This window comes from Amblyomma maculatum, chromosome 3, assembly GCF_055883805.1.
Source record: "Amblyomma maculatum isolate TAMU_Amacu chromosome 3, ASM5588380v1, whole genome shotgun sequence".
Lineage (NCBI taxonomy): Eukaryota > Metazoa > Arthropoda > Arachnida > Ixodida > Ixodidae > Amblyomma > Amblyomma maculatum.
The window spans coordinates 136088104-136109992 of record NC_139346.1 but is presented as its reverse complement, the minus strand read 5'-3'; the positions used below and the strand labels follow the sequence as shown (position 1 = coordinate 136109992).

Below are 21889 nucleotides of genomic sequence, written 5' to 3'. Positions count from 1 at the left end.
GCGCAGTGTAGCAGCCAGGAAGGCGCGCTCTCGCTCAAACCGAGGGCAGCCACAAAGTATGTGCCCAGTCGTTTCATAATGCCCGCACTGCTCACACATTGGAGTCTGCCGTTGCGATGAGATGGAAATAGGCGTTTGTAAACGCCACTCCTAGCCACAGGCGACACAACATTGCAGCCTCAGAGCGAGGGAGGCCGAATGGTCTGTTTATGTGTGAAATTTTGAGAAAACGATAACGATTAGGACAGGCGATACTTTCTGGCAGGAGCAGGCGTCATTCCGAGTCGCCTGAAGCGCCTAAACATTGTTTATGTGCGAAAGCTATCAAGAGCCAGAAAATGCACTCCTAAGGGCCTCTGGCCTTTCTGAGCCGTTGCTACACATATCTTTGCAAAACAAAAAAAAAATTAAAATGAGAAGGGTTCAACGCTGCTAAACCGAATATGGAGCGAAAGCATTAGCTGCCGTAGATCTTCTCCTCCTTCGTTATAATGGCACGTACCACAGTGGAGTTCTTCTTCTTGCAGGGGGGTCTACTGACCACGCGACGAGTGGTTAGCAATAAAAGAAAAGCCCGGCTGCGAATTGTTCCCGAGAAAAATTACGAACAGTTTGCGCTTGCGTCCAGCATGATGTGTGCGTGCAATGAGTGCGGCTGCGGTACCCTGGCAACGCGCCCCCTCTGGAGCTCATACAGTCGCCGTTGCTTGAAAGTTATGAAGCGGTTTTCTGAGCGCCCACTCGTGTTACATCATTTGGTCACCGTCTCGAAGTTTAGTATTAAGGGCAATTTTTGAGAGTCGCTATCCAGGAAAAAAGAATTGCTGGCCGAATCATCGCAAGGCTATTCCGACCAGTAGCTAACAGTATCTCAACTCAACTCAACTGGCTTGTGAATGGCAGACTTCAGTGAGTCCCCGATCTTGGCCTGTAGAAACGTTCAAAAATATTCTGTATGATTTATAAAATTTTGCTGCGAACAGATGAGCTTAACTGAAGCAAAGCATCTAACAAATGCTTTCGGCGTAAATGAGCAGAGCAGTTGCGGTGCAGCCTTTCTTTGCGCGCAGTACAAAAAGTGCCGAACATTTAGATGCAGTAGCTCGACAGTTAGGCAGCTTTACGTCGTGATCTGCCACAGTGGGCCTAAAGAATAACGCACTTTTCGTGTCGTGTCTTTCACACCATGTGCATTAGGTGAATTCTGCAGCAGGCACAATCGGAGGAAGAAAAAGACACCCGCCGCATTTTTGCTTTCTTAGAAAAATAGGAATCTTTGTACCATGCGCCAAGCCGCTTTTCATTTATCAAGTTCAGGATTTTAGGACGCCATTTAGTTGTGAGGGAACGGTGGGATATGGTGAGATACAGTTGTGGTCATATTGCTGAGAATGGTCAGCTACCTTCGCGCTGCCAAATGCTTGTTCAGAAGTTCTTCCTCCGTTCGCAACGAGCAAATAAGGCTACCGCTGCTGGAAATCAATTTGACACGTTTTGGTAATGAAAAAAGAAGCACGCTGCGGGAAAATCATGTGAATATATTGATTGCTATCGTGAGGTTATACAATATGTGACGAAAATTTTTTTAAGCGCCTTTCCCCCCTCCCCCCACCAAAGAAAAAAAAAATAGGTGGGCACGAGTACGCACCAGCGACAGCATCCTACATCTCCCAAAGCATTATGAACGCTGTTTTAACCTTTTCTTCGCGCAGTAAAGCTGTATTTTGTAGAATTTGCTTTCGCCTTGAAAATAAAAGTGACAGTCAGCACCGACAACAAAAAAGGCTGTACTCATAGCACTGAGCTCCTAACCGATAGGCCCTCAGCATGGTCGCGGCAGCATGGGCCATTTATTACTCATCTGACAGTTCTACTCCAAACACCACCGCGCATGTTTCCTGTATGGTGGTTGTGTACTTTATCACCCACCCCCTGCCGAAGCTTTACTCTACAGTATAAAACGATATGACAAGTGGGTCACTTTCGCTGCAAATAGGCTATAAAGCTGCACTTCTTTCCACCTTCTCTTTTGAAAAGAAGGCCTCGCCGAAAACCTGCGGTCAACTAATTCGACATCGAGGTATAACCTTACATCGCACAGCACACGAACGCACTTCGTTTAATTGACGCCCGTGTGCTGTGCGATGTTAGTGCGCGTTTAAGATCCTTAGGTGGTCGAAATTACACCGGGACCCTTCACTACGGCACCCCTTTCTCACTTTCTGCTTTCACTCCCCCCTTCCTCCCTTCCCTTACAGTGCGGTTCAGGTGTCCACAGAACAAGTGTGACAGATACTGCGCCTTTCTTTTCCTGTGAGCCAATTATTACTACATATATTAATATTATTTCCGCCAGCGTGCACATCGAATTACATGCAGATATAACTATTTTCAAGAGACAGCAGCTATTCACTTGCATTGCCAGACAAAACATATATTATGGTGAGGCTACCCAAAAAAAAAAAACTTAAAATAATGTACCTCTGCCCATGCCAGCTCTTTTACTCTGTGGAGTACAATGGTTTCATCCAGCTGGTCCTGAACAGTGGTGTGAAAATTTGCAGCGCAAGTAAGACCACCGCAGAGGCAAAACAAGGCAGGGGAGATACTACCACATCTTCTCTCTATTATTTTTCTTCTGTTCTCTTTCGTCTTATTTTTGCCGCTAATTTCCTCCTTGTTATGTCAAAAGCACACAAAATTCTCAAAACGAAACATCGACCTGGCTGCACAGCTTTCAAAATCTCTACTGTCAAAAAAATGTTTACACGCGTGCCTCAACGGACTATACAATGAGGTAAGCAAATGCATACCAAGCAAGTTACTTTTTAACAAAAAGATACTTATTAACGCCTTTTGCCGCACATTTCTTAGCGTTTTGGACAGCAACTATCAATCCGCACACCCTCACTAGGGACTGCTGTACCATTCTGCAAAGTGATAGCCTCGTGTCAACATTGCTCATTGAATATTCAGTTTAGCGCAGAACTTAAAGCCAAGGTTTTCCTAAGCAATCCAAGGTTAGGTCATTCCCATCAATTCGTTTTTAAAGATTTTTACAATTTCTAGTTGCTTCTCATAATATTCGAGAAAACTGAACTTCAATGTATCAGCAATGGCCTACTTTTCTGTGCGCAGTGGTCGTTCCTTGAAACTGACTTCATCAGTTACACATGGCGAGTATACTGCCCTGTATGCTCAATCCGAAAATCGAGCGAATGTGACCGCCAAACGCACATAGGAGCCTAAAAGCTCCACAGAAACCCACCGGTTATGAGTGCCACTTTTCCTTTCAGGTCCGGCATTGTGCATCCAGTCGAGGCAACTCCTCGGCCCGCTTTGCAAGCAACAAGGAAGAGTCAAACATGGCGCGACCTTGCCGGCTCGAAGTAAACGCTTCGCGGAGCTCTGCCCCTTCCGGAAGCCGGCGGTGTTACAAGGATTACTCCATAAAGATGGGGAACGGGAGAGGGGGCCAATCACGGAGGTTGCGCAAAGTGCCAATCGTCGACGAGTCTGCGAACTTCAGCAATGAAAAACCTGTATTTGGGGGAATTGTAACCATGTGCTGGCTTTTTTTTTTTTTTTACTTTTACGTCGCGTTCTTGTTGCTCCAGCATAGGACAAAGCGGTTTGTGGTTACCTGAGGGACGATGTGAAAATCACTGCATCAGATCCGCATAGTTAATCAAATGCGAAGTGCATGAGCTAGCACTTTATAGCCCTACTACGCTTATCTATGCGTTTTTACACTTTGCCGAAGAACACAGTCAAGCTCATGAAGGGGAACCCCCTTAAAGCGCGGAGGTGATCACGATGCGGCTAATGACGGAGAGTTTAGGTTTGTTGTCCGTAAAGGCTTAGAGGTGACTGACGTGAGGGGAGAAATGCCCAAGCTGAGGGCGCGCGAGCGGCATTCGTCTGCACAGCCTGGAGTAGCTGGTGATTGTACAACACAACCGGGTGATGGCTACAGCTGCCGCAACTATACGATACGCGATACTCTCTTATTGACTGCAATTCTGCGGCCACTCCAGACGTCCTCTTTGGCTAAGTCGTGTGACGCACGTGTCGGCACTTTCTCTTGCGCTTCAAGTTCACGGAGATAGAGGAACAAAAAGAGCGGCTTCGGACACAAATCGGCGAAATCCGTGATTGCGGCTAGTAGTAATACGAACTAAAAATTTAATTACGCGCAAAAGGAGGCAAAATGGGATGGAGGACATTACCTAGATGTTCAACGCCCTTTTATCTCCGTGGTGAAGTGCCGTTTAAAAATCACGGGATTTCAGAGCTGTTAAGACTACTTTGTTTGACTAGGTTGCCTGCCATGTGAGTGCAGCTCTAACTAACCAGAACGTATGGTAAAACGAACATGTATATGCTCATCTTTTGCTTACGAGTTAAATCAAGCCGGAGAGCTTTTTTGCAGCAATGTGCATACCAAAAAGCGGGATTGTCTCCTTCCTTATACCCTGGCACATTGTCTTGTACAGAACGTATTAATGCGCGAAAGGAAAGTGGAACGTGCTACAAAATTTGGTATTATCGCAGCAAATTTCCGCCACAGTATCATGCTTGCATGATCGGCTCAAAGATTTCTCACTAATTTTAAGTCATATTGAAATATTCTTCTCTTTATGCACAAAATTGCCAGCATTTCAAAGCTCTCTTCTGAAATTTCAAATGTTTCGGGTCTGCGCGTGAGGTTCTCATTGAGAATAAATTTCCCTGTCTCAAGTGTTTCTTGCGTTTATTGTTAATTCTGCACATATCCTCTCTAAACGTATTAATGTTGGCCGCAGAAATGCTAAACATTAGAAAAACCTAGCTTGAGCGTTTTCAAGTGCGGACACACTGCACAACGAGCTGCACTTCTGCTTCATTGCTTCTCCTATTTTGCTTCTTCTTCTGGGCCCACTGACTATATCGAAGATACAAACAACCTTTCACAGCTTTATTGATCTAGAAGCTTTTCACTGAAACTCAGGTGAGACCAAACCTAGCAGTGATTGGCGCGCGCCAGCATCTATCACGATGAACGAAGCTGCGCTTCTGCAAGGCAATGACTGCAGCATACTCCCGTGACGACGACCTTGGTTATTATGGATTCAGAGATTAGATGAGCAATTTTAGACCATTGAGTGGTAAGCCATAATAAAGCATGAAACAAAAATGCTTAAGACAAACCATTTTGCCTTCACTTGTGTTAAGATAACGTTGGCGGTACCCACGAGTTGGCAGTGCACCGCAGCTTCGGTGCGTTGCCATGGCACTGTCAAGGAAATATGTAATGGACCTCATCATTTAGCACTGTCAGAGAGCTGGCTGTCTGATGAAATATTCGCTCCCGACTGTAGGAACTGGCACCTTGGTCGCATGGGCTGGCGGCCACCGAAAGCAGGCAACCGGTCTACACAACATCCATGGTAGGCGGTAGCATAACAAAGGCGGTAAGGTACAATGCTTACGACCCACTTCGAAATGATCTCCGTTAATGTTATATTGTTCAGCGCTGCATTGCTTGCGGCAACGTGTATTTGCAACGCGCATGTATACGGTAAAGATAGATTCCTTGCTTACGAACAAACAGTTTCGCTAGCACTATTCCGGAGACATGTTCTGCATGCTTTGCACGAGACATATAAATCTGGCTGCCATAATAATATTTTCACCACGAACGGGATTCACTTCACTGGCTGGAGCGTCGGAGCACTAAGCCAACGCCGGAGCCTAACATCCCTCGTGCTGAAATGTCAGTTTCTCGCACGGTGCACAGGGCCTGTTGTGTTCACATCAACTGCCTTTCGTGCGCAAGTAAGTAGCAAGAGCACTTACTACTTGCACTTGCAAGCTAAAATTTGAACATGAGACCGTTTTAATTAATGAGAACGGGCGAAGCGTTCCCTTTGTACCGAGGGTGCAGCCGATCTCACCATACGCCGCAGTTTTAGAGCGCAGCATCTTCATTATAACGTTCATTACATTATTTTGTCTGATCACAAGGCTACCTATGCGACAAGCAAGAGCACCGCAAGGGGTGCTACTCGAAGTACGACTACGTGTGAAAAGTAGTCACGTGTACACGTGCACGTCCAACATGCACGTCTCGCACAATGATGTTTCCATATATCGCAAAATCAATTAACCTAAACGTCTGCGCTCAAATTTCGCATTTGGAAGGGTCGCAATATTTCTCTAATTTTTTTTTTTGTCTGATGTATGTCAGTTTAACATGACATCGGTGGAAAAAAGTATGCCTTATAGCTTTATTTCCGCGCTTTTTTTTTTCAGGAACACTGCATGATAGCTTGTCACGGTACCATATCACAACGCAGTCTTCATATATGGGTGTATTCTCTCGTGACGAAAGGAATTCATATACCTATACAGTAGAAGATGTAATCAAGAGTTCGACGAAACATCGTCTGGTCAGGTGGTGGCATAAAGAAAATTATAGGGTCACTGACCAAGTCAAAGTTTAATAGCCGCCTAGCCAAAGACCCCACTTCTAAAGTTCAGAGGGACCTTCAAAAGATGCTTTCAACGATTTTTCAATTTCTTCCGCCGTCAAAAAGAAGCCTATATTACAAGCTACTCTGCACAAACGGATCGGCTCCAGCTATCTACGGGCTGCCGAACGTTCATAAGGAAGGGGTTCCTTTGCGTCCGATTGTGGATTTTAAAAGGTCACCACTGCAAAGTTTGTCTCGCTACTTGCACAATATTTTATCGCCTTTAGTTGGCAAGACCGAGACGCATATACGGAACACATTGGACTTTATTAACAAAGTGAAAAACGTCGCACTTGAAAGCGATGAAGTGTTGGTTTCCTTCGACGTTTGCTCCCTTTTCACGAGTATTCCGGTTAACCTGGCGGTGGAAACCTGCAAGCTTCGTTTGAACGAGGACTCCTCTCTTGAAGAGCGCACACCTTTCGAGGTACCCGACCTATGTAAACTTCTTTCTTTTTGCCTTGCAAATACCTATTTCTCGTACGGTGGCAATTATTATCGGCAGACCTTCGGCACAGCCATGGGTGCAGCAATTTCAGTGACGGCGGCTAATCTGACAATGAAAGCCATCGAGACAAAAGCCCTTGAAACATTCGAGCCAAGGCCTAAATTATTCGTCAGGTACGTGGACGATTGTTTCTGCATCTTAAAGAGACAACACGTCCAGCGTTTCTTGGACCACCTGAACGGCATAGAAGCCTCAATCAATTTCACCGTAGAAGAGGAGGTGAATGGCTGTATATCGTTCCTCGACACTCGTGTGATCCGAAAACCCACGAGACTGGATTTCACCGTGTACAGAAAGCCTACACACTCAGGCCGTTATCTTGACTTTTATTCTGTCCACCCGATGGCACACAAGCGATCTGTTGTCGGCTCCTTGATCAAAAGAGCAATAAACACGTGCTCTAACGAGCAATCCCTCAAGGAAGAGCTGAAGACTGTCGAAAAGGATTTGACGAGAAATGGCTATCCAAGAAGCTTTGTGGCAAACACAAAAAAGAAACTCCTACAGCGACCGCCACCTTCTGACGTGTCCGATGCCTCTAAGCCAAAACGAGCAAGCATCCCTTACATCCCACAGATTAGTGAAGCGCTTGGTCGGGTATTCCGAAAGTACGGCGTGCAAGTTGCCCACATTCCAACGAGCAAATTTAGGCACGAGCTTGTCAATGTGAAAGACCCCCTTCCCCTTAAGAGATATCCTGGGGTCGTGTACAAGATTCCGTGCGCAGATTGCGACCGCAGTTATATCGGAGAAACAGGAAACTGGTGCAAACGGATACAGCAGCACAAAAATGATGTGGCGAAAGGACACAGTGCTACTAACGCTCTAGCCGAACATGTGCAAGAAACTGGACACGCCATCAGTTTGGACGGGGCACGTGTGCTTGCCAGAAAACGGATCGCTGCTAGACGATTGTATCTAGACTCTTTGATGATTCAGACCACTCATGGCACGCTCAATCAGACGCAGGGGAGTCTACCATCTGATTATGCTAGACCATTACGATGCATTTTAAAGAAGCTATAAACGCATGTTGTATGTCTGGTTTCCCCATTGTGAACAAGGAAGCCGTAGGACTTCCGAAACGTCATTTCGTTTTTATTAAACTTTGACTTGGTCAGTGACCCTATAATTTTCTTTATACAGTAGAAGAGACCGAGTAATTTCCGTATACATGAGTGCGATCACTATATTTTGCGTGGCAGAAGGAGAGTGTCGACTTGCATTGATAAATCCAGTTTATTCGTTAATTCGAAACCCTACAGTGCCCACATCGGACCTGCATCCACTACAGCGGGTAGGAGGGTCCTGCCGAAGGAAAGCTCTGTAACGGTATGGAAGACTGATGGTCTGTCATTACCTTCAAAAACGCAGCGTCGAGCCTCTGTACCCACACGGACAAAGGTGACGATCAGGAATCTTATGACATATGTGCATTCGCAGAAAGTCAATGGCATCGAAGGCGACTGATCGTTGGCATGTACAACGTTCGCAACTATTGATGCGCTCCAAGGGAGCCTCAGGCATGGTCGAAGGGCCTAATCTTGTAAGGTCTGGTGGGTACACAAGTTTACCTTGCACGTGCGTGAAAACTGAGGTGCCCTGGGCTGCGGAATTGCATTAACTGAAGAGTTGAGACCTATAATCTTACGCCGTACGTGAACGATAGAGGGCGGATTTTTTCAGGAAAGCTGTGCAAAGCTTATTCTCTGATAAATTACGGTCTCGTAAAATGATGTCATGTGCAAAACCAAATGGTTTGACAGTCAATGGATACCAGATATGGTGCCATTCATTTATGTGTCAATCTCGCAACGCGCTCTTCATGGCTGGAAAGCTCAGAGGTCTTGCTTTCGGAGACAGGAAAGAAGTTATGGCTGCTGCCGCCTGAAGCTATAGACACGTCGCTGGAAACGCGTCTTAGGGGAGGCCTCTTTACTGATGTCATTGGCATTCATACAGATATGGACGCGGTATGCGGTATATTCTCCGGTAGTGTTATGAGCGCCAAAATAAAAACGTTAAGGCTCATAACACCACGCTGCGGCACTCTCGATAGGTAAAATGCCCAGATTTCCGGCAATCTTCACATCGAACGAAAACTTAATTTAGATCACATAGTATTGTGCCATGTATGCAACGACCACCAATTCCAATAGACTCCAATGCATCAAAGATAATATCATGATCATACTGTTGTAGGTACTTCTGACGTTCATGAAAGATAACATGGACATGCGCTTTAGGCATTTTTATTGCTGACCCGTTGTCACAAGACAAATGGTTTGACAGTCGAGGAGTGAGACCAATGAAGGCCGCCATGATATTGGTGTAAATTTTGTTGCGCTCAAAATGCCACTCAAGGCTCTTCAGAATCAATCTGTCCGTTACTTTTCTCACTCAGCTGGCCAAACTATAGGCATGTATGGGCGAGCGCACGTGGCTATTGTCCTGATTTTAGCAGTTGTATCAGCTGAATTCATTTCATCTGAGCAGAATCACCACCATCGAGCTAAGAATGATGTCACAATGCAGCACATATGTAAAGCCGTTTGGCCCTGGTGAATAATGCTAACCGTCTGGAAGGGCAGTGCGGCTGCCACACGAGGAAAAAGGACATTCATCGCTAAATTTCAGAATACATGCAGAATAAGCTACATCTCGATTGAAATATTTCGTCAGAAGTCAGTAGCAGCTGCATCCGCAGATTGTAGTGTTTGTTCGATCAGCAAGAAGCTAACTCATGGCAATGTGTCGACGTAGGAGTGCCGCCCCTTTTTCCCTCTCTTTGTATCCTGATATAAGCGCGCTGTAATCTATGTTGCGCGGGCATTTGTTAGCCAGGGAAATGCACGGCCGGATCGCAATAAACCGAAGTTCCGACGATTGCTCGGCTGTTGTGTCGTTCCTGTTCCAAGGCTTGGCCAGATTGAATGCGCCATGAAGAGGCAGGTCTGCCCATTTTCGTTTCAATAAAGACTGCGAGAGTATGGTCTGGAAAAAAAAAAGCTGTCTGCTTGGAAAACAAGCCTTGCAAAGAAACTGACTAGATATTTCTGCAAGTAATCCATTACAGCATGCCGAGCCGAGCTAGGGTCTGAAGTGTAAGCCCCGCACCGGGCTCGGGATCAAAATTTCGGCCAGTGCACACCTCTGAGCTTGACGGCATTGAAAAAAAGCACAGCAAATTGTCATCACATGAGACCGAATCCTCCGCACCACGCCATCAGCAGCAGAGTGTTTTACCCTCGACAAAAAACGTGCCGGGCACAGCCCTCGCCCATCCTCCGGTACGTCATTTCTGACGTCGTGCACACTCTGTGCAAAGTGTATAAAGAGGGTAAGCCTTCGAATCACATTATACTCTTTACCGCGGAGTCACTCGATAATTTTCAGAGTACCGTAAAGGTCCCACCATGGTCCCACCGCATGATGGCAACGATGACCAGCACGGCCATGAAGCTTCCAACTGCTCGAGACGCGCCGCTGGCGCGCGGTTATATTCAGGTCAAGCTCAGCGGATATTTTGAAAGCAGCATTGTCTTGAAGAGCACCGCAGCTACTTTAAAAACAGTAGAATTTGCAAACTGTGAACGGTAAGCTTCTATGGAAGGCTGAGTGGCGGTCTGCATGCAGATCATTCCAGTCCTGTCAAAGAACTCCATCGATTAATCCGACACCTTGTGATTAAATTCTGTTGTGATTTTCGAGGTACTGTAATCACTCGCAGTTTCTTGCCTTCCTCGATTACCACCGTAATGATCACATTGAGGGATTCTCTGTCACTTTGACACAAGCTCACTCGTGCTTGCAAGTTAAGCATGTTTATTGACGCAATCAAAATCATTATCACTCATCGCTAAGCACTATTACTCGTTTCCAGTAAGTTGCGGTTATTCAAGTGGTCGTTTGACATATTGGTACTTTCGTAGTCATGAGGACTCATACATAGTCATTGTAGTCATTACCACGCAAAGTCAAACATTTTTACTTACTTTCAATCAGTTGCGGCCATTTCAAGTCGTTGTTTTACATCCAAGAGAGCATGTTGGCGAGCTAGTTGGTGCATAATAGAAATTAATGAAAAACAGCGCGAGAACGAAGACGAGAGGCCTTATGCATACTGTTACATGCGGGTCGTGGCCTCATTGGTAGCGTTGGCCTGGCGGCTCCGTGGCTCGGCGCACAGCATCAACGGCCCCAGCAAAGACGAGGCGTCTTCTAACGAAACAAACGTTTAATTCAACATCTCGTAGGAACGGCCAGAGAAGCTTGCCCGGAGAGAAAACTGACACGCTCACACAGCTGGGGTCTGGCGTCGTCTCTACGACGCTTCAAGTAGTCTCTGTCTCAGCGTTGTTGTTGTTGTTGTTGTGGCTGTAGAAATAAGGAAAAGAAAATGCACAGGCCTGCAACTGGCTTTGTAGCTGAGCCACCTCCGCTGCCTTGTGCAGACAGAAGAGAAAATAGAGAAGGAAAGGAAGACGGTTTGGTTTGGTTTGTGGGGTTTAACGTCCCAAAGCGACTCAGGCTATGAGAGACGCCGTAGTGGAGGACTCCGGAAATTTCGACCACCTGGGGTTCTTTAACGTGCACTGACATCGCACAGCACACAGGCGCCTTGCTTTTCGCCTCCATCAAAAAGCGGCCGCCGAGGCCGGGATTCGATCCCACGTCCTTGGGAACAGTAGTCGAGCGCCGTAACCACTGCGCCACCCCGGCGGGTTAAAATGAAGACGGAGAGAAAGACACGCGCCGCAACAACAGCCGTGTCCACCACAGAAGCGGTGGTGGGTGCAATAACTGCCTACAACAGAAAAAAATTTGGTGGCAGGCTAGCACCCGCTGCAAGCGGCGGTGACCTGCCTGCCCCAGCCCTATCAGGGGAGACCTTTTGAATCCTCTGTCTCAGCGGTGGTGGTGGTAGTGGTTGGTATGAAGACGAAGGGGGAGTGCACTGGCCGGTTGACTGCCGACGGTGTCGACACCGCCACTGCCGAGGTGCAAATCTCAGCGGAGTCTGCCGCTGCTTTTTATACGCTTGTCAGTTCAGAGGGGAAGGGAGAGATTTCGTGTCCGAACAAGACGAGATGACTCAATCGTCGATGGCACGACATAAACCTCCTCCACCTCCAGCAGACGGGCGAGGGCGACGCACTCTCTCTCATGCGCCGGGCTTGGCAAGCGTTTGCACACACACGCACGCACACTCGGCGCGTGCGGACCGCGGGAGGAAGCATTGAGCAGCCGACCGGATGGCACCGAAATGGCCGAAACTCTCGCTGCTTTTCCTGATGCTGCACTGCGGCCTCGTCGGTTGTCGCCCATGGCGGGGGCGAATCGTAAAAATACTTAAGACAGGGGAAGATTGTGTAAGCACCCCGTCCATCACACTGCACAAAAAGAAACTTGCTTACCTCGACGACCTGTTTCATCCTTGATTTCCATCATTTTCGTCACTTTTGACGCCCGCAGTGATTTTTTTTTTAAAGACACAAGAATCATTTTGCTGACAGTTTTAAACTTTTTTCACACGCGCCTATTGTGCGTTAAGGATTCTGCATTAAGGAGTATCTACCTTGAAGCACTCTGATAACAGCCTGACTCGTATTTGTGACTATAAATTCTTTCTGTTCGTAAATAAATATCATTTCCTAGTCAGCGCCTGTGTCGCGTGGTCTCGTCTTTGTTTTCGCTGTTTTTTTTATTAACTCCCGTTGTTTTACATATTGGCCGTTTCGTATTCATGATGAGTCATACCTTGTCATTGATTGTAATCAGTATCACTCATCGCTGTTTTACGCGTTTCCATTCAGTTGCGGCCATTGAAGTCGTCGTTTGACCTATTGGGCCTTTCGTAGTCATGAGGAGTCATACTTAGTCATTGTAGTCATTACCACTCAAAGCTAAGCATTTTTACTCATTTCAAATCAGTTGCGGTCATTTCAGGTTGCTGTTTTACATATTGTTTCTTAGTCATGATGAGTCATACCTATCACTGTAGTCATTACGTCATAATTAAGAATTTTTACTGATATCCAATCAGTCGCGGTCAATACAAGTCATCGCTTGTCATATTGGTCGTTTCGTAGTCATTAGCAGTCATGATGAGTCATGCCTAGTCATTTTACTCATTTTGAATCAGTTCCGATCATTTCAAGTCTTTGTTTGACATTTGTTGTTCCCTAGTCATGATGAGTCATACCTACTCATTGTAGTCATTACCACTCATAGCTAAGCATTTTACTCGTTTGCAATCAGCTGTGGGCATTATAGGTCATGGCTTTGACATACTGGTCATTTTGTAGTGATTAGCAGTCATGATGAGCAATGCCTAGTCATTGTATATTCATTACCATTTATAGCTAAGCATTTTTACTCATTTCCAATCCGTTGCGATCATTACAAGTTGAGTTTGACATAATAGTCATTACAAGTCATTATTAACCATCATTATTAGTCATTAGCGTTAGTCATTAACTATACCGATGTCTATAGCCTTTATTCATTCCCTGAGACCATCAATCGTTTTCATTCTTACTCTCCCTCCTCACAAGTCCGCTATTTGTGAGCGGCCCATTAGCGCACAGATCGTGCGCACACTTCACTAAACGAGTTAGCCTAGAAAGGATTTCGCCTTAAAAATCTTTACAAAAGACTCATGGAGGTTGCTGCAGTCGAAGGGGCTGTAGCCCAGCAATCTGCAGCTAAGTACTTCTTACAAGAAAAAAAAAACCGAGCAACAAAACCCAGACGCGGCGTCGACGCTGTTACTGTTTGGAAGCTTGATGGCGAAAGCGGGCCGCAGCGCACCACGTGACCCATACTGTCCAATCGGCGGCGCAGCGACGCAGGGAAAAAGAATCGCGGTACAAAATATAAAGAGAGGACACAGGGCTGAAACTGGCCTCAGGAAGTACGTCACAACTACGCAGGCGTCTAGCTAATATTCTCACCCAACGCCAGAGGGCACAAACGGGTAAAAATGTTTTTAAATTCAAATGTAAACATTCTTGTTGTTAAATGCTTATGATTTAAGTCCACTATTTTAACATACATATGAATATGTAACTTATTGAAGAAACATGCAAGACTGCAAGTCGTCCGCTCTGTCAGCTCGGTATTGCTGTGGTGCACTAAACGACTTTTCGCTTGCTCGACGAAAAATGAGACGTTTTTTTCTGCTTGAAAACACCGACAAAAACATACAGCAGATGCTAGTGTTGTGTTTTTACATCGCAGTGGGTTGTGTTCATAAGGCGCAGTACGGCATTTAAAGCGCGGCGCCCATGCAGGTTTGATTACAAAAGTAAGAGGATGGGATGAGAGCAATGAGGGGCCAGAGCGCACTTATTTCGCGGTGCAGCTTAAGGGCAAAGTCGTGCGCATTTATGAAACCCTGAGCCTGTTTGTTACTCTGACAATTCCGGGCAGATTGTTTTATGCAGGCGCTGAATTGGCGCGTATTTCAAATCCCGAAAGGGCTCATATTGGTATATTTCGGGTATGCTTCATCTGGGGGCACTTGTCAACTCCTATTTAGAGTCAAATCAGTGAAAACCCATTACGTGTGTCGTTGTGCCAGCGTTTCTGTATGTTGGAGCACTTTTCTACTGTGTTCAAAACAATTTTTAACGTAGTTATGACTTGCGAATATGGTTAGGTAATTCAGAGTAACACGTGCGTGCATTGACATTTTTCAGACCATTCTGCTATGCCGTCCGGCGGCCCTTCCTACGGCAGCTGCTGTTCTGTATTAAATAGTTTAAGGGCGCCAAAACAACTATCCCAGCAGCAAGTGCTTTTAGACTACATTTTCTGCGTCGTGGTGCCAGAACAACGGCAGAACGCATAAGAAGCCAGGAATTGGTTTATTCCGCATACCATGGGACAGCAGGGCAGTGAGGAATACAGTTCCTTTCTCTTCATATGTGAACTGCTGACGATGATTGACTGGTCACACAATACTCAAACTTGACAAAGTGGTGCATAAAAAAGGGAAACGGGCTGCCGACATTGGAGCAGCGTTTATTGTCCATCTTTGTGACAGCTCAGCTGCAAAGCATTACCTGTACTTCTGAGCATGTCCACCTCGTCTTAATTTTTTTTCTGCAAACACTAGCGATGTGCTGACTTTTTTGTAATTGTGATCTCTCTGTTATTATATCTATTCAGATTTGCTCATGTTAAGAAACACAGTTGCATTTCTATTAAGCCTTTCTCCGCCATGCTGGTCTTGGTTTGTGCCCAGATTTTGTGCTAATTTTTCCCTTTGCCCCGAAATAAAAAGGTTCCTCGACACTCCGTCTCTTCATTAAACATTGCATGCTGAATCACTACTTGCACCAAACAGTTTTTGTACATCTCCAATGTTTCTAATATTCGAAATAATTTCGGGACAACGAAATTAGCAAAAGGGATTAAATGAGACGTGCATTCACCTCAGGCCAGACAAACTTGAGTAACGCGCAATTTAAAATTTGCGCCAGTGAAACCGAAACAGGGAGCATCCGAAAGTGCGTGGGAAGGGGGGGGGGGGGGGGCAGTTGTTCTCACCCACCGCTAGGCGCGCCAGAGTCGATTGGCATGTAATTGGGATGGGAGTGTCCTCTCTTATTCTTTCTTTCTCTACGGCGGTACTCTGAAAATTATCGAGTGACTATACTTGACCGCCGTGACAGTCGCCGACTAGTAACAGGCTGGGAAGAGATTAACCACTATGGCATTTACTTAATTAACCACTTGGCTGCCATCACCCACATTTTTACCGACGAGAACGCCCAAGAGGAGTTCTTACGGGTAAAGCCCCTCAGTCGGATTCGCGCCACAGTCGTCAGCAGTGCGGCCTCAGCCGTCCACAAGCACCGCAGGTCGCCTGTCAACATCTGAGTTTTGGGGCACCTGCGGTCAACTTGGATTTAATGACGCGCTACCAGGCTGCACGGGACAAGTCGCGACCATCTACAGAAAATCAGGCAAGAGCAAGCGGCCCCAATTGCATTGCAACCGTTGTCGCAAGCAACTTGCATGGGAAAACTGCATTGCACGACGCAGCTGCATTGAGCGGGCAGTCGGGGCAACCAAGCTTCTTTGCGTTCGAAGTCTAGGTCGTCCCGATGTGAAAATGTCCACCGCTCAAGTGCTTTTCCTAACCTGGTGCATGACGAAGCCTATGACGCCGACCGTCATGGGATTTTTGCGGAAGGGATTGTTCAAACTGTCGCAGACAAGAACCGACTGCACCAATTTCACCCGGGAGCTAGGTGGCCGCCGCCGCACTCCTGCTGCAGCCTTCGATGGCTGGACCTGGCGAATAAATCCAAATTGATGAATGTCGTCATTTTCGGGATGACATGTCTTCACGCACGAGCTGCGTCTTTGTTGGGCCACGTACGCGCAAGTTGGGCCCCATTGATTGATTAAAACTTTATTTTCCACCGATTTAGGAGGCCCCCTACTCCACGCTCCTGGCACGCAGGCCTGAGGAATGGTGGCTGGAACCTACGCGACTAAGGATTGGCGAATATACATTGGTTATTCGCGGCCTCAGCCGCCAGCCGGACGCCTTTTTGCTGGTCAGCGGGGACGTCGCTTCGCAGCAGGGTTACCCAGGCTTTTCTACTTTTAATGTTGTCCCTAGCGCCCGGAGACTCATCATCGCCGCCAACGCCAAGCCAGGGACTATGGTCGCCTACAACTGTATGCCGCACCTGACGGACGCCAACGGAGTTGGTATGACTTTGGTTCATAAAACTGAGAACCATTCTGCCTATTTTGTTGATCCGGTCACCGGGGCCCACACCCAGAATATTGAAAGTGCCTCGCAGAACGCCAAGCATCGGCTAATCAGAAGCGCCAGAGCTGACTCAGTCCTACCTTGCATGGATTTGGTGAGAATCCATCAACGGTCCACGGTGCTGCGGGGACCTTTTCCTACGACTCATGGAAGCCATCGCTCGCCAATATCCACTTTGAGCGACGCCGTCGGGCAGTCTCTACTGCTTTACGTCGATGTTATCTCCTGCCCCAAAAGGCAAAGCTGCTTTGGCAGCTTCTTTTTTTCTGGTCCCTTTCGGGGACAACAAATGCTTGCTTTGGCAGAACTCGAAGGGCGCATGCCAACGTGCCTTCGTACCCCACCTCCCTCTCAAAATACCTTGATTCACAAAAGTGAAACAAACTGCTACAGTTCCTTACTTCCGCTGTCCGGTCAGCTGAAGCAACAACTCTTCTTTTATTTGATGTTCTCGTGGTTTTAATTTTGAACCAATAACTTCACTACACCATGTACGCCAAGGCCACCGTGCAGGGTGCAGGCCATTGTTTATCAAATAATATTAGGCACATACCCATGCAGGTGGATTGGCTAGGAAGTGGGCAGCAGAGAAATTTTTATGTACACTTACACGTCTAAAAAGGAATGATTGGAGGGCGTAGATGACAAGAAACGAAAACATGAAGAAATTCAATTAAGAATGAAAAGTCATAACGCGCACGGGAGATGAACACTGGGATTTGTAGAACAAGATATATTAGAAAAAAATAGCTAGGCAAACGATTTGATTGTAGCAAAAAAAACAATTGCATTGCAGTAAAAACAGACCTGTGTCTTTGGCCAAGGATGGTGGTGCCAAATGATATCGGCTACTTAAACGGAGGCCAAGCTGTTTCAATGGCTCTTCCGACGGGGTTTTCTATTCCCATGCAGTTTTCCAAAGGCGTTAATCTCCCCCCTTTCCACTCCCCACTTTTTCAAATTCCCTTTGTCAATCTTCCATTGCCAAAAACCCCTCCTAACGACACCCACATCCCCCCGCCCTTCTCGACTCCTTAATCCCCATGTCGTGACGTCCCGCATTGTAACGCCAGACAGGAGTGTGGGGGTGCGACGGCGGCGGGAGACTGGCATGTGACGCACTTTTTGTGAATACTCGTTTATTTCTGACCGCACACGCCGCCGTTGTAGAACTCCTGCGCCAAAGAGAAGGCGCAGAACTTGAAAAAGTTACGCTTGCCGCAGTAGCTCCATCCGCTGTTTTCTCTGCATGCGTCCTCTTAGTGAAGCTGTTTGATGTTGCCGGTGTGATATAACACTGAAGAAAGTAAATATCACACAGAATAAATAAATAAACAAAAACAATTTACTTCTGTTTGAGAAAACAGTTCATAAAAGCTAAACCTACTTTGCGTAAATGTCAGGATTAAAGCTCTCTATTAAAATGTTCAAAGAATGCATCATCAAATATCACAGGGAAAGCATATATGAAAATAGAAAAAAAAAAAAGTGTTGCTAATTTGTTATCCTGTCGCGGTGCCTGGAATATAATGTGGATGAGTTTGAAATGCCTAGAGGTCTGAGATACCTAATGATGTGCCATGGCAGAATCACATATCTGGCATCATATGAAAAAAAGGAAAGTGAAAGGGACCCCTGCCTTTAGCATTACAAAAAAACTGATGAAACATAACCAGCAGTTACAGCATGATAAGGCAAAGGTGAGTAGCCTGAAGAGAGGTTTTGTGAGGATGAAAGATGAAAATGGTGCCATTTCATTTTCAAAAATAAAAGAAAGGCTCCCTGAACTATTTGAAAAGTTGCAAGAACAAGTGCGAGCATGCTTCAAAGCATCAAACAGGAAGCGAACACAAATTACGTGATACTGTCAAGAGTGAATACTTGAGTGTATTTTGATGCGGCTGAAAACTATGAGCATATCTGGAAACACAGAATAAGTGCTTCCCAGCAAGGGCACGCTGGCTGAAATACATGACAAACTATAGGAGTGGCTTTGGTTTCAGTGAAAATGTGCTTGCCACAGTTCTGGAAAAACAAAAGTATGGATGAATTTGGGATGCATGAAGGAATCCTTATAGAAAACGGAGCTCTCAGAAAACCGTGAAGGTCACTAACAGTGGGTTCATTGAGAGCTTTGTTGATTTGAGGGCCTACACTTCTCCCGACTAAACCATGAAGAGATGCGACCATGGCTTAGTTGTACTTTTCCAGTAATTTTCTGGCCGGTTCTAGCAAATACTGGGTGTATTTGGTTCTCACAGCGATGTGAAGGTAGATGTGCTTTCAAAGATCCTTCTGGGTGCAACATTAGCTGCAGAGAAAGCTGGCCTGTTGGTTGACTATCACAAAAGATGGTGCTTCATGTAACCGAAGTATGGCGGCAGTTAGGCGTCAAAGAAGGCCAGAAAAAGTGAGTGCAAAGTGAAACACCCAGTAGATGACAGTAGAACCTTACACTTCCTTTCAGATTTTCCTCACTTGGTGAAATGTGTTGTGAAGACGGGCCTTCAGATACCGGAAGGAAGGGTGAGGCTTGATGCGTTAAGACGTGGAAGTGTGACAACAGAAACGTTGTTAGACTTCAAGTAACACCTCACGTGACAAGGGCTGTCATAGAACCCAATGGGTTTGTAAAAATGAAAGTGAATTATGCCTTCACTTTCTTCAGTGATGAAGTCCTCAGGGGGTTGTCAGCATACAAAAATGACACTGAAAATATGTGTGGCAAAGCAAAGGCTGCAGTGAAGCAATAGTATCCTTTATACGTAGGATGTCTAAAGTCATCTCTGCTATGACATCAAGGTGCGTGCTCAAAATTGCAAAACTCCCGGCAAGGTGGAGAATTTTCTTTGCTGCCTAAATGCTTGGGAAGCAGAAGCAAGGCTAGGCTTCATCAGTCAAGCAACAGTAGAAGGGCTACAAAGGGAAAGGCGCCGTATCTGTCACACTTGTTTTCTGTGGACCCCTGAACTGCGCCGCAAGGTGGGAGTTAAAGTGGAAAGAGGAGCCGTAGTGGAGGGCTACGGAGTAATTTCGATCACCTAGGGATCTTTAAGGTGCATTGACATCGCACAGCACACGGACGCCTCTTCGTTTCGCCTCTATCGAAATGCAGCCGCTGAGGTCGGGTTTGAACCCGGGTATTCCGGACAGTAGTCAGGCATCTTACCACTGCACCACGCTGGTGGGGCTTATAAATATTTGCTAACAGCACGTTTGAACCAAGACCCACTTGAAAATACTTTTCGGATTTTAAGACAAATATCAGGAAGCAACGACACCTGACCCCCACACAATTCCTGCTTTCAGTGAACTGTCTCTTTTTGCTGTTTAGCAACACCACCAGGCAACGGAAATGTATCGCCAGCCTTAATCAAAAGCCTCTTAGGGAAATCCGAGTGCCCAGAAGAAGACCAGTCAAAGCTCGATCAGTTGATGTACATTGGATGTTTTAACGAGGTGCATGAACTCCTTGAGTCATGTGATATGCTTCCTGACCACAGTTCTGCAGCAAATTAGCAAGATGTTTGGCAAGAAAAAATGTGAGTACGCAAGAGCACTGCTGCTCCCTACTGGGTGTGAGGCACCTAAAGAAGCCTGCCTCACAAAGGAAGTTGACAAGGGACTTCACCCCTCTGAAGACCTCCACTTCTTGCAGATTGAGGTCTCTGTTACTTATTGCTTTAGTTCCAACAAGCTAAAAGTAAACAGTTACCTTGATCTCATTTCTTGCCTCACACGAAACAGCTTAAACTTTGTCGGTTATCCCTACCAACACAGACAAAATGTCATAGTTTCATCAAGTTCCATACATTAACAAGGCTGCATTTTCTTGTGAAAGCTCAACACCGGGCAATGCAGGCAAGGAGGCAGAGGCTGCATTTCTTCAAGATGCACCGCGTAACTTGAGCTTGTGTCATACTTATCTGTTGCTTGTTTGCAAAATCTGCACAGGTTTGCCAGATGTTTGCTAGATTGAAATAAACACTAATTGTTTTCTGCCTAAATGCGATGCTCATTTGTTTCTTTTTTTCCTGCCCCCGAAAACTTAGAAGCCTCAAACATATTGTGCTGCCCATTACGCTCAACTTTGATTAGAATCGACAATGCTAATGGGAGCACTGCAAGTTGGTCATAGCAGTCTGTACCAAATAACATTAACCTATTTTCGACAGAGCAAACGTTTCAGATCCATTCTGGCACATCTGATATAAGGGCACAGAGCCCCACTATACAGCTAATTAGAATCATCTTAGAGCTAACAATGATGTTGCAAGTTCAATCCTCGCCATGGCGGCAACATAACGGTGGTAACAATATGGATGCTCCCTAATCGGTTATCTGCAGTCATCCACAACGGCGCACGTAGCCCATATTAGCTACCATGGAATATGTCATTTTGCCTGAATTTACAATGAATATTTTTAAACAGTCATCTGCCACTCATTTTCGAGTGAACTATAATACGCTCCTTTCTCCCATGGACAAATGTGTTCGGCAGCGCACATGGTCACTCCAGCCGGCCTGCCATGCGGGCAAAGCGACTTAAGTTATGACAGCAGTGCCGCTGCTGCTGGCTTGATTGCCAGCTTCGCTCTTCAGCAACCAATGTTCTCCCCTCCCGCTCTTTCTTAGAACCATGGCAGTGAGCGCATAGGGTGCCTGGTGCACGCATCAAGGCACCCTAGGAGTGCGCCACCTGTTGCTCTATCTGAGGCAGTACAGGTGAGGTTCACAAACATAGCAATTGAGTTTAACAAAACTTGAAGTTGGGCTAGATGGTGCATTGCAACTTGACTGAAGATAAAGCGCACAGGAAGACACAGAACACGCGCATGTCCTGTGTCTTCTTCTCTCGTGTGTGTCTTCCTGTGCACTTTATCTTCAATCAAAATAGTAATTGAGGAAAACCACTAGGTGGAATGAGCATCTGCATAACACGCAGCCAGCAAGACGAGACGCACCTCTATCAAAGTATCAAGATCGGTTACTACCCTGCCCAAAATGGATGCTGAATGCAGTGTGGCGGCTGTACTCAAAGGGACTTGCGCTGTAATTACTGTGTCTATC

The 21889-nt window shown here is 46.2% G+C and overlaps 1 protein-coding gene across 1 annotated transcript in view; it reads right to left on the bottom strand.

Moving 5' to 3' along the window:
- Nucleotides 1-3329, bottom strand: part of LOC146196153 (uncharacterized) — a 36048-nt gene extending 32719 nt beyond the window's left edge. Inside the window, exon 1 of the mRNA XM_084596333.1 lies at nucleotides 3269-3329. Coding sequence (XP_084452459.1) covers nucleotides 3269-3305 — 37 coding nt within the window. The 5' untranslated portion in view covers nucleotides 3306-3329. The remainder of the gene's footprint in view (nucleotides 1-3268) is intronic.
- Between the last annotated feature and the right edge of the window lie 18560 nt (nucleotides 3330-21889).